Genomic DNA, 13880 nt, shown 5'->3' on the forward strand with positions numbered 1-13880 from the left:
GTTTCCACATTACTCGGAATGGAAAAATGATGGCCCTATGCAGCTTCCCACACAACACAACTGCTGTTTGCACACATGTGAAACAGCTGGTTTGAGGGTTGGCTGACAAAAGAAAATCTTAATAATTTTCAGCCTTCCAGTCAAGATGCATAACCTGTAGGATTCTTCTCTGAGCATTATTATTTACATATATTTCTGCAAGGTCTGATTCATTGTCCCCTGGAGCCAGTGGCATATTTTCCTTTGACTGACCCACTGGTCACAGACGAGTGCCGGCAGGGAGCAGACCTCGCCTCTGCCAAGTTTCAGTTCAAGACTTAAAAAAGGCAGCACCTCTCCCAGAGAACATAGGACCTAAATACGACAGAGCAGGTAGTAGTAGTCTGCCATTGCTTCCCGTCTCAAGTAAACAATTTGCATGTTCAGAAATTTCAGACACTTCTGCAAGTTTAACATAACTGTCTTAATATAGTTTGTCTGGGACATTCTGAAAGTTTTCTTTCTTCCATCTGGTGACTGACATTCCTAAGTTAGTTGAGAGAGGCATATTAGCACCAGAATGAACTTCTGAAAAAATTCTTTTAAAATCAATGCACTCAGCCAAGCACTTTCTGTATTGCCTCTGCTAATTCTGGAGCTAAGTATGTTTGAATAGAAACATGTCTCCTTAACCTTTGTTTTCTCAGTTGGCTGATTCTGCAGTGATCCTATGTTCTATGTCTACAAAATGAGATTTGCTGCTACAGCTTTACTGCAAGGTCAAGTATGATGAAAAAGTATGTTGAGAGAGAGCCAAAGCCTAGTTTAAACACAGATGTCTTAAACATTACAGATGTCTTCCATGTTTAGCAAATAGGATTGGGAGCTAGATAGGACTGATGATCATGAAACCTTTCACTGTTCAATCTCCAGTCCAAACAAGAAGAGAACACAGAGAATTACTAATTACATATTTGCATCTATTTATTTGATATAGGTCACAATCAACAAACGTTCAGTTCTTAAAAATCTGCAACAGTAGGAGTACTCATTGATTTTATCACATATACCAACCAGTAAGAATCCCCTTTTTTGCCAGCATCAGATCCTTTAATTTAGGATTGTGAGGGAAGTGTGTGTTGCTCTTTCTTATGCTGCACCTCGTCTGTTGCTGAAGAGTTTAGGCCTTGGAAATGCAAAGAGAGCACATAGCAGTAACAAGAAATTTAGAAAATAAAAAGGAAAGTCAACCAAAAGTAGTTTGTGGAAACAGGGAGAACAGAGACAAGGACACCATTGACCTTTACATATTTTGTGATGGGAAGGGAGTGTGCTATTTACAGTAAGTATTTGGAAAACTCTCACAACTTCTTTGAAACTAAGAGAAATGAGCTTGGCAATATGGACTGCACTATGACCTTTTCATCCTTTCCAGTGATTGTTCTTTGTTTTTGTGATTGACTGTTTGCTGAGAACTGAATTTAGTAGAATATTATTATATCTAGTGGTTTCTTTCATATGGATTAAAATTCCCTTCTTCAGTATGAGCCTTCATTTCTGATTTTTTTCCTCTTCAAAAATGCTTTTCTGTTTTTTTAAACAGTAATTGCAGTTACTAAATACTGGTTTCCACTGCTTGTTTTAATAATCTTGCCTCACTGGCTCATCATTGCTTTGTCCCCACAATGTTTGACAACTATTTCTCTCCTACACTTGCTGCTGTCCTTACAGTAAGATATTTTTAAGATCTTATTTTTGAGAGACTGATCCAAAGCCTTCTGTAATACATTGAATTCTTTATACTGCTTACGGTGTGCTCTGGCTCAGTATTGGATATCAAAGCTGACATATTGAGATCAAGAGTCTTTTCCTGGCTATGTCAGAGACATTTTAGATGATTTGGGGACAACACTCTTCACCAGCAAGTCTCATTTTCACCATCTGCTGTGTGATTGTGCCAGTTTGGAAATCAGCTTGCTGGCATTTATAAAATACTTTAACATCTTTGCAAGTGCAAAAAGTTTATCTATATTTCTATGAGCTGAATATTGTATTACCTAGATGTTTTGTTTTAATGTTTGTATCACATGATAAGTTAGCCTGTAAAAGATTTGTTGCTGGTATGTGAAGCCACTTTTGCAGTCTTGACTTAAGGGACTGTTCAAATGGCTTATATATATTACGATTTTTGTATCTATGTGTATATATTAATATGCGTAAGACATATATATAGACTATGTAGGGCAGTAGTGGCACTGAAGAAGAGCAGTATTGGTTTTAATTCTTCTGTCAGGTTGTGCTTCCGCCTGTTGAACTTCCTCTGTGGAAGGTCTACCATGGTTTTGCCTTTGGCCAGCAAGTAAAATTGCCTACAGCCATGTCTACATTAGCTGCCTACAGTCATGTCTTCATTATATTGCTGCACAGCTGTTTATAGCACAGCGGCTATATAAGTCCAAGCTTATTTCCATGTGTGTATTCCTTAAGAGGAGAGAAAAGGAGAAGCATTCAGAGCTGTGGGAATATCTAATAAATTTACCAACTCGATTGGTGCTGTGACCTTTCTGCACTGTCTGTAGGAGGGTAAATATAGATACTCGTGAAAGGAATGACATTTTTAAAAAATAGGGGCATTATCAGCTCTTCTCTTTAGACCTTACTCTTGGCCACATGTGCCCTGCTCAGGGTGTGAGGAGTCTGTGGCAGGCGGGCCCAGGGCAACCACGCAGCCCGTGCCACCGAGCGGATCAGCCGATCCCGCGTGGGCTGTGAGGCCTGGGCCGGGTGCTCCCGATCCTCGGCCACAAGTGCAGTAACTGAGTGTGTGCACGCAGGTACTGCAAGTGCAGTAATCTTTGCAACATGAAGTAAAACAGGCTCATCCATGTGAAACCAGCATTTCCTCTCACGTTTGCAGCTCTGGCTGACAACTTTCTTCAAGTGCTGAAGGAAAAAAACAAACAGTTGCCGCTGGTCTGTACAGGCTATGAGGACGGATGGAAGCACCAACGACCGTAGGAGGAGGCAGTTGGGAACTCCAACAACCAACGGTCGCCTCCAGAAGCCTCTGGGCGCCCCAGGCTGAGGAGCTGCGGCTGCTTGCTGCCGGCCTGGGAAAATGCCCATGGAGAGGCCTGCCCAGGTAGGTGGGGAAAAGGGAATAATCTCCCTGCTGCTCTGTGCGTTACAACTGCCGGAGCGGGAAGTGCAGAATATAGGGTAAACGCATGAATAAAGCTAGAGAAGTGAGACAGAGAAGAAGAAAGTTATGTAAAGGAGGAATAATCAAAGAAGGGAGTGCATCAAACTTTACCTTAGTACAGAGCCTTCTCACCTAGATCTCGAAGTACTTCATAAGTAGAAGCTTTCCTGATGTCTCCTGAGGTGGATGTGGAGCATCTGATACGCAGAGAATGAATTAAGTTGCCCACAGATACAGAGAGTCAGTGAAACACAGGCTGAGTCCTCACTCGCCAGTTCTGTCCATACCCCTTCCTCCCCTCTCCTCATCTCACCACTGTTATGTGCCAATGTAAGGCAGGGCCAGAGAGACTTCAAGTATAGAAGCTGACTGATTCACCAAGGTAAAAACCTTAAGCAGAATCCGGACATCCTCCATTTCAGAAAAAGGTGTTGTTAAATATCCTTCGTTCTTGTAGAGCTGGTAGAAATGCTTTCATAATAGATTGTTAGACAAGAAACTCTGGAGGATTTCTTTCGTTTTAACAGATGGGATCACTGATTTTGTGTATCGCAGCTACGACAATTTTAAAGACATTTCCTGTGTATTCAGGAGACTCGTATTTTGTGAAAGGCAAGTTGACCTTATTACTGAATGATCAGTTCTGTTAACTTGTTGTTTAGCAGCACAGGTGGTAGTTACAGAATCACTTTGGAGTGAATTGTGAAATTTATCCTTCAAGCCTTTCATAAAAAAAAAAGGTAAAACATGACTTACAACACGACTTACAAACTACTTTTAGAATAAAATGGTGGGAAACATGATTTTTATATGCGTGAGGACAGTTCTTCTCTTGCTTACTCCAGTATGATTTTCCTTTCTCATACTGGTGCCCAGGCCCTTGCTTTTTCCCAAGGCTCGTGCATCCTCCCTGTCTCATGGCAGGCACTAGGGGTGCTTCCTCATCTGATCAAAATGCAAGTGCCTGCTATTCGATGCGTTGCCAGTCCGGTAATGGTGTTACAGAGACTTTTCAGCAATATGCTGAGAACCAAATGTATGGCCTTTCATGCAGAGTGACAGCCACCTGGCCATTTGTGTGACATCTCTTCCAGCCCTTTTTTTTTTTGTGATTTTCTCCTGTTTTTTTTTTCTTCGCTAGAACATCTGGAAATTATCTGTTTTATTCTTTGGGGAAGCAGCTAGATTCTAGAATTATCTAAAAAGATTATAAATATAACCTGCTAGTGAAAAGTACTTTGAAAATGAGATAGTGAGCTTATACTGACCTTCCAAGTTCTGAATTTGAGCTTTGGCTCATTTGGTATCATCACACGCATCAGTCAGGATCTGGGTGGATGGATGATGGGATAGATGGACGGAAGGATAAAAGCAACTATAAAAAGCACTCTAGCATGAATGAGAGAGTTGGGAGGAAGTTTGCATTCATATTGCAGAACTAGAACTTCAGAAATTTCTTTAATAATCACAGAAAATTTCCTGATGCACGAAGGTAATTTTATTTTTTAAGATGATATTTAATGTCTTAGGTGCTAAGTGAATTACATCTTCCTTTCGCAAAATTGCTATTTGTCTTACAGGTATTTTTGCAAAAGCTATTTCAGTAACTAAAATGTATTTGTTGCTTCTCCCAATTAAAGGTAATTTAAGCTTCTCATGCTTTACTGACAAAGTGGATGATGAGAAAGCCAGGTTTAAAGCAATCAAATTGTACCTAGATTCACAAAATCTGGTAAGTTCCTAGACATGGGTTGGCATGTAGTAGCTGCAATTTGTTCACCTCACGGACATGGAAACACATCCTGTGGTTTATTACCTTATATTTGTATTAGGAGGGTTTTTCTAGAGATGGAATAATGGATTAACCTGCACGTAAATGTTGATAATTTGGATCTCCTTTATATGTTTTTTCTTTATTGGCCTAATGTTATTAATAAAGATTCATTTAGTCTATCAAGGGCAGTTACCAAAAAAAACAGTTGCATTCTGTGATTTACATGGTGTTAGAACCATGCCAAGTAGGCATGCAGAATCACTGAATTAGATGTCAGCCATTGTTAAAAGTTGCATACAGTAAAGCATTTCACAAATAGTATTTCTTTGAAAAATATATCTGGGTGCCTGTGGAAATGTGTACTTGTTGCTGATAGCCAAAAGTCTTTGGGCACATTTTGAACTTATTCTCAACTTGTCACCAAGAAGACTGCATTCTGGTTTCTGTACTGGGAGCAGGTTCAGAAGCTATCAGAGTCTTGCAGCCAGATGTGGATTCCGAAACTTGTATCTCCGCTTTGTAAATGCATATTTGGCACATTCAGTTAATTGCAGCTGAGCATTTTGATTGTTTTCTGACACAACTGGATGATCTTAAATATTCTCCATACATAAATGTCTTTTCATGCAGAAAGTACATTGCTTTAAGCCTGTATGCAAGTTATGATGCATACAATATTCTTTTCATTATTTTTTTAAATGCCATAATGTTGCAAAAATGCAGGATTTGAATTGTAAATATCTCTATCAGCTGACCTCATTCTGCTGTTAGTATTTGCAACCACTGCAAATAGCAAGAGCAATACTTATAAAACAAGAGGCTCCCACTCTACATCTAAAGTTGGTAGGGATGGAATATGCTTTATAGTGATAACTCCCAATCTGCTTTCAAGGACAAACGATGGCAATGACTTGTTGGCTTTAGTAGCCTGTTAAGTGTTTGACTGGATTAGTAATTGTAATGGAAGTGGTAGTGTAAGATTTTGTAAGTTAAACTATGTGTTTTTCCTTCCTTTTCAAAGATGATCAGCTGTTATTTATATAATGTAGAGGGGGAGGACAGTTTGGAAACAAGAAAGAAGCTTCTACTGAGGTATAATTCTGCAGGGCTTGCTCCCACCATTGAGATCTTCAACAGCACCTATTCTCAGATCTTCTACTTCAAACTGATACTGGTAACATTTCCTTTTTCCCAGTACATGCTGGATTAGCATGAGTTATCAAGTAGTGTCAATGACCATACTAACACAATTGTTTCATTAGTTCTCTGTGTTGCTGCAGAACCTGTGGCATCCACAGTGATGATTAGAGTAGATACCCTACCCTTTATTCTTTATTTTTCTCTACTAGGCAGCTGGGTTAGCTTTGCAATTCTTTGCACGGTCTAGCTTTGCCTAATTAGAGACCAGGACAAGAGAAACATGTTTAAATAAGTCTAACACCACTCTGATTCATTCATTCCTGGTACAGTATTACGAAGTTCAGGGCTAAAATAGGGAACTTAATGCTTACTGAAAGGTAAGGTAAGTAGTGGCAGGTGGTAGCACTTACAACAGAGAGATGAATTGTGAAGTTTGAAGAAATAGGGAGTGGCAAGTTGGAAGCTAGAACTTCTACTTGGAAGTATTGAATCTACTTTGCCCAGAAAAGAAGGAATCCTCTGCATACATCCTTTTAACTGAATGGAGGAATTAAATACAGAAAAAAACATGCAATTTAAGTTTGGATTGTTCAAGTAGCTCTCCAAGCTTTCTTTAAACTTCAGACAGATCAAAGGAGTTTACAGTTGAGTATAATATATTTAAATTTTAAGAAACTTCTTCCACATCATCACAAAATTGCATAAGAATCTGAAATTTAGTCTTAGGTGTGACATATCTTCAAGACACATCTGGTGCTGTAACTATGGCCTGTCCACACCAGGATGCTTTGCTGCTTTATTGACACTGGTATCATGAAGTTTGTTCTTTGAAGGCACTTTCTACTGCTATAGCTGTTCTTATACAGAGATAAATTACTCTGACAGGGATCACCTTCTCAGTAGCACAATTGTACTCACATCAGTATTGAACTGATCTGATTGCTTTTCCAATTGATATAGTTACATTAGGTAAATCTAAAGGTTATCCCAAAATTTCTGTGTATGTCCAAGAGTTGGTGAATTTAGCATCATGTCAGATTTATCAGCACAATCTGTTAAAAAAAGGCGGGAGTGGGGAAGAGAAAAAGAAAAAAGGAACCATTTTTATCCAAATGCTTATAAGAATATATCCAAAGGAAGGTATTTCTCTGATCAGCTAAACAAAGGCTTGATATGCAGTCAGGGTTTATGGGACAGAAACAAAAGCATGAATGACTCCCATGAATCAGCTGAGCCTGGCATATCCTTATTGGCTTCAGCCAGAGGTAATCTGAAGGAATTTGCTGCAAGGATTTTTTCCTCCAGCTGCTCTTACCCTCAGCCTTGTATAGTGTAATAGTACAGTGTTTTTTAGGAATTAGGCACATAATCTGGAAAAGGGGGTGTTTTTAAATATGGTCTTTGCAAGAAAGTATTAAAATTTCTTTTCAATGCTGTTTTTCTAAAGCAAACTGAAGAAGATCAAAGTACTTGGCACATTGATATTCCCAGAGTAAACATTACATATAATACTGGTAAGAATTTTAAAATAATACTTCATGTCAGCATATTTTCCTTTGGGTTCTATTGAGCTGTTTCTGGCTCTTTAATATTGTCCACAAATTAATTAACTTTCCTGTGTATTCTGCTGTGTTAAATATTGTTTTATTTTTGCAGATTTTTATCCTCTAACAATGATTTAGTAGCTGTTCTATAGGTGGCTGGATTTGCTAAACCTCTTAAAATGTAATATTACTAATCATTTCTTTTTTGGTTTTTTTTTGTTTTGTTTTGTTTTGTTTTCATTATTTTCCAAGATTTTGCTGGTAGAAATGAGGTTAATTTATTGATGAATGAAGGTACTCATTGCTCACTACAGCAGAAATCACTGGAGTTCAGTTTTAAAGGAAGCCTTTTTTGATAGCAGCTCTCCCTGCTTGAGAGTTCATATCCGTGGTCACAATGACATATTTAGTTTCAAACTCCTGGGCTTTTGTTCAGTAACACCCTGTTTCTTTCAGTATTATTGCTGTTCATGTTTGTCTCTCATAATATACCTGGCTTTCTTATTTTCTGTGCAGAATGGCTTTAGCTTTCCTAGATTCAATCCTTGATAAAGTCCTTTGGATGATTTCTCAGTGCTCCTTTAAGCCAGCAAGGTCTCCTAATTTAGTATCTGGTCACTTTAAAGCTTTGCCAAGTCCTATTTCCCTACCGTTATTGCAGGCATTAAGGAAATCTGCACGGTGCTGATCACTGATACTGCATTTAATGTCCTCACAGCCTCACTACTGTCAGCTTACTCCAGAGAAGTGCTTTTCTGCATCTCTGTTGCTGTGCTATTGGTAATACACTGCCACTGAGGCCGGCACAACAGGAACTAAGATGCAGACAAGCTTCTAAAACTCTTTGTCACTCTGCAGTTGTACAAATGAGCAGTTGGTTTGGAAATCCTGATACCAGACTTCTGCCTGAAATAATCTTCAGTAGTGTGACAGAAATCATTTGAATAAAACTGGACCTTTGTATCTCAAAACCACTGGTGTTCCAAACACTGTGGTTTGATACCCTCTTTAGTTGTTATTCTTTCATTTCACTTCACTTGATGCAGCCAAAGACGTTTCCAGTAAATACTGAAAGTGAGCACTATATTAAACAAGTAAAATATCCAGGTATGTGACTTCTTGTATTTGTCATGTTTAGTTAACTTATATGAACTGTGTAGCTGTGCATTTCTTCTAGGCATGTACTGGTGTCCTTGTTTAGTAAGCAGTGGCTACTAAAAAAGGTTCAGTGAAGAAAGTCCCTTCTGGGAGTGTCATTCCTCTGTCGATTCTGAAAGATTTCACTAATACTCATTCCATGTTCAAGCAGACATTGCTCCAATAGAGGAGTGGTTCTTAACATTCAGAATGCATCATGGATTAAATATGTTTACCACCGAAGGAACGTTACTGGATATTCTCAGAGGTGAGAATAAGAGAAGCTCCATTTCACTGAATTCAGAATACTATCCCAAACATCTTTCCATTGAAACTCAATCCCTGCTACAGGAGGCTTGAAGCTGGGTTTTAGGCCCTGCAGCTGTTAAGCCTAATTTGCGGTCTTCATGGTATTCTTTTTAATACAGAGTCATGGAAAATTTTATTTAAGAAATAAAAAAACTCTTCACACATATGATATTTTTGGCACAGTATGTATACTAAACACTGTAGCACAAATTTTTCATGTTAAAAGCATAGCCTTATTTTCAATGTTTTTTTTTTTCCTTAATATGTATCTGTTCATGAATGTATTCTTCCTTTTGTACTGGAGGAAAAGCTATCTAAACAATTTATTTGCTTACATGTTTACTGTGCTTAACCTCCTGTCCACTCTCATCCTAGTCTCCAAATCTGTAAAGCTTGAAGACTGTTTCCTATGCATACAGCTTATTTATGCTTTACCTCTGCTAAGTAGCTAGAGTTTTTCTCTTCCACAGAACCAATTCTTCAGTGGGAACTTGGTGAAAGAATAACCCCTGAAAACCTTGATGCTGTGCTGCCTTATGCAATAAATATCACATTGTCAGTATCTCCTTGTGCTAATGATGTGGCAGTTATTGGACTCATCTGTAACGCTACAACTCCCGGTAGGTGCAGATCGTTGGGCTTTCACAAATGCACAGTGACATCGACAGGAGAAAAGCAGTGAACATGTGAAAGACCTGTTATTTTCTGAATTACTTATAATTTCTCGATTTACCTTCTGCAGTCATCTGTGTTCTTCTAAAATGAATTTAACCAATGAAACAGTCTGGTATAATGCTTTAAATAAGATTCAGGCATAACCAGAAATTAAAGTATATTATTCTCTGTATTTTTATGTATTTTATAGATATATTCTCACTCTACCTATTGAGTTTTATTCCTTTCCCTAAAAAAGGCAGAGTATAAAAAATATCTAAAAAGGCTAGATGAAATATTCTGAATCAGGAAAGGACATTCAAAGATCTACAAGTGTTTAATTTCGAAATCAATAAAGGAGAAAAAATACATATTTCTATAAAACATCAAAATTGTAGATGAAAGGCCTTTTGAGCATATGCTTCCAGAACGAGGACTCTCAGCAAAGAGCTTTTCCTTTTGTTTTAAGGCAGACTATAAATACATGGACATCATTATCTCCTTGTGTGTGGGGACAAAGAATAATCTTGTTTTCGAAAGGCCTGTGTGGCTTTTTGCACAGATCTGATCTCTGTTGTTGTTCTTCAGGTGGGATTCATCTCTTTGTATTTAGTTATGTACAACTGGGCATCGTTTATGGCTTTGTTGCCTAAACTTCTTTTATAATCAAGCAAGAGAAATAAGTGTTTGTAGGCTGCACAGTTTGTTTCACTTAACTGTAGTGAATGGCAGATAATTCACATGCTGACATTGCTTCTGTCATAAAGGAAAATTAGGTAATTTTTTCAGGTGAAAAACTTACAAAGCAGGTACTTACAGTTAGATGAGATAAATTCTACTTCATTTCATGTCCGGATGAAATGTTGACTGGTCTCTCTGCCATCTCAAACCTAAAATGATTAAAAAGAAGATTCTTCTAAACTCCTCATGTACTTCTCTGCAGATTTTCTTGAAGCTTCCTTTCTCATCTGGACACCTGCCACTGGCCTGTATATCATATTTTACTTTATATCCTGCTGGCTATGTCCAAATCCTGCATTTTTTTTTCCGCTAATATCACAAGATTCATCTTTTCCTACCTTTCACAGCATAAAAAGCCTCATCACTTACTCTCTCTTGGTTATTCCATCTTCAGTGTTAGGCAAGGCTAGAGGAATCTTGCATCTTCACATACATTCAGAGTGCTGCCACAAACGTCTTTGTTTTCTTGCCAAACTTAAGCTGTTTTTCTTTAGTACAAGTGTTCTCACAATAGCCTGACCTTACTCATTAAGTGTTTATGATATACCTGTAAGGCTTATGTCTCCCACACATTTATTGAATTTTCTACTGCTTTTCTTATTATTTTTCTAATGCTGTCACTCACTCCTGAAAGAATTTGCAGACACTTTCAGAACTGACTTATTGTTCTTCAAATCTTTCCTCCAAGCAGTCTGCTGCACCAACAGCTCCAAAATTTGTGGTCTATTTAGACTGCTGCTCTTTTCCTCTTTTTCCGAATAGGTACCGAGCAGTGATACACCTGGCTGCAGTAATTCAGTATTTTATTCCTGTATCTAGCAAGCAGGAAAAAATCACACTGTACAACTGGACGTTGCAGAAGTGTAATGCAACTGCCTGGATTATAAGGTCTTAAAACATCCTGTGAAAGTAGATGGGACAGGAAAAGTAGCAACGTGCGCTCGTCCTTTAGAAGGCACCACCCAGGAGACCCACACCATGAGTTTTCTATCTCATGGAACTGTTTGTTTACTGTAACACAGTGTGTTCTTTAGAGACAAATCTTTTACATATCCTATTAACTTGAAGAATTTCAATATTTAGCAAACTAGTCTTAACATACCCTTCTACGACCTGCTGAAAGAAACTTTACATTGATGCACAGACTGGAGGGTCTGCAAGGCCAATAAATGTGACTGCTTCCATCTAATGGCTAAAGAAAGAACAGCAGAAAAATAAAAGTGAATGTAAGGTCTGCTTTTTTTTTTACAGCAATAAGTGTAGGCACATACGAAGGTATGCTCCCAGATCCGAAGAGTTCAAAATAAGACCAAATTATGCCAGTAAGAGAGGAGGTAGTATGAAGATAAAGCTAGTGAATAAATTAAAATGCTTTTTAACATACTATATAACATAACAGTATGACTTTGAACTTTGCATCCAGTTCTTACTCAAGTTGCCTTTGAACAGAACTTTTTCCACATAATTTTAGTATTTGGCTGGTCCTATTCAAATGGTAGTATATGCTATGTGAAAAGCTTGGTAGGAACTAGTGGTAATGGAAGCATGCCTGAACAAAATGTATTCAGAAGAGAAATGCAGAAGAAATGAGTATATGGCACAGTATAGGTATGGAAACTAGATTATCTCTAGAGGTCCCTTCCAACCTCGACCGTTCTGTGACCTGTATTTGGTCAGCACAGTGATAGAAAATGAGGGGCTCTGCCTCATGAAGCCTCAAAACTCTTTCCAGATTTAGTTTTTTGGTCTTCCTTTAGTCATTTTCATGTTACCTTTTACTTATGAAAAGTAGAATTCATAAGGCAGATATCACTTAATATTGCTAGTCCAGACCCACATGATTTATTGGAACTGCCATATGTTCTGTTAGAATTTACACTGTGTTTTTCAGAATTATTTTACAATTTCTTACACACTAATTGAAATGAAAACCATCGGAAGTAGAAACTCAGGCAGAAGCAGTTGATGGGAATTCTTCATTACAATTTCAGTACAAAATCTGACACATTTAATGGAAAAACAACATGAGTATGAACGGCAAAACTGGATTGTGAGAGACCAGTATATATTCATTAAACTCAAGAAATTTAGGGCCAAATAAAAATGTCTCTCTACTTACACCTACAAACTTTGTGTTTCAGATAACTGTCTACATCTGCTTTGTCTTTCCTTCCCTCATCAGTTTCTGTGCTAATATTCGTTGATTCTTTGCTTAAAAGGTCCATTTCCAGTCTTTTTGAAAAAGTAAGTCTGGAGTCAGGCCCTTTAAAACAAGTCCCCAGAGCAAGATGCTCACAGCTTTTGAAACTGTGCATTGCTCAGGATGCTAGTGTGAATTGTATTTGAAGTGCAAAGTATCTTTCCTTTTTCCTTCTGCAGGGTTAAGCATGGACAGTTTGCGCTAGGTAACAATCAGAAGTTCCTAATGAAAGATAGGAGGAATTTTCTCAGTGAAATTCCTGAAGAACAACTGGGGCTTGACATCGATTGTTACTCCAGTTGCAAAATAATTCTGGAACTGCTGATAGTTTTGGGTCAGAACGATTGATGTTGATCTATTTAGGTAAAAAAAAAAATCAACCTGCAGATTTGTTTGTAGGTGTTAAACCCAATATGACAACAGATGTAGCACAGAGTTTTAAAATGAGCTTCATTTTGTATTCGGGCTGTCCAAACCAGCTTTCATTTGGATCTCTCATAGGTAACAATTCCATGAAAGAGGCAACAGAAGTCATAGAATTTCCAGACTTCATTTCTAATGTATTCTTTAGATGTTAATAATATTTTTATCTGAATAGAGAATGTTTTATCTTTTCTGTGTCAGAAAATATATTTCTTAGAAAGATCCAACATTAGAGGGCAGATCTTAAAGTAAATTGTTTCTTTGTATGTATTTTTTTCCTTCAATTTTCAGGTGTGTATGTAGGTGTTACCTACACTGGATTTGCCTATGACAATACAACATGGTTCAACATGACGAAGAGCCTGTGTCCCAGCAATGATGATGGTGAATTTGACTTTTCAGTGGTTTAGCAATGCAAATCTCACAATGAGAAAGATGACATTTAATATACTAAACTTACAGTATTGGGAGGGGGAATTATTTATATATGTATATATGGAGAGAGATTTGGGAATATATAGACCTTCTCTCCATGCAAAACAAAAGTAACAGAGCTTCAGTACAACCTCAGAACAGTTGTCCTAGCTCGTGCAAATTTTGCTTAATGACTATGAGAATTCAAAAAAAAATTGTCTGTGAAAGCAAAGGGTCAGCAAAAGTGAGCTGTGGGGAAGTCTGTGATGCATTATCAAAACAATAGCCATAATTTACAATGTTAAATAGAGTTATGGATGTTAGCTCCCAGATGCTTCTTCTAAATGTGTTTTGTATGTTTCC

General features: G+C 37.8%; 1 protein-coding gene across 1 annotated transcript in view; it reads left to right on the plus strand.

Annotated features, from left to right (window-relative positions):
• Positions 1-3103: 3103 nt before the first annotated feature.
• CATSPERB (catsper channel auxiliary subunit beta) overlaps positions 3104-13880 on the plus strand; it is a 42341-nt gene continuing 31564 nt past the window's right edge. The window contains exons 1-6 of the mRNA XM_088539752.1: positions 3104-3121; positions 5977-6129; positions 7543-7609; positions 8949-9044; positions 9556-9705; positions 13395-13487. Coding sequence (XP_088395878.1) covers positions 3104-3121; positions 5977-6129; positions 7543-7609; positions 8949-9044; positions 9556-9705; positions 13395-13487 — 577 coding nt within the window. The remainder of the gene's footprint in view (positions 3122-5976; positions 6130-7542; positions 7610-8948; positions 9045-9555; positions 9706-13394; positions 13488-13880) is intronic.

The sequence above is a fragment of the Tinamus guttatus genome, unplaced genomic scaffold (genome assembly GCF_059628265.1).
Source record: "Tinamus guttatus ecotype Peru unplaced genomic scaffold, ASM5962826v1 Tinamus_guttatus_pri_ptg000048l, whole genome shotgun sequence".
In the NCBI taxonomy this organism is placed as follows: domain Eukaryota; kingdom Metazoa; phylum Chordata; class Aves; order Tinamiformes; family Tinamidae; genus Tinamus; species Tinamus guttatus.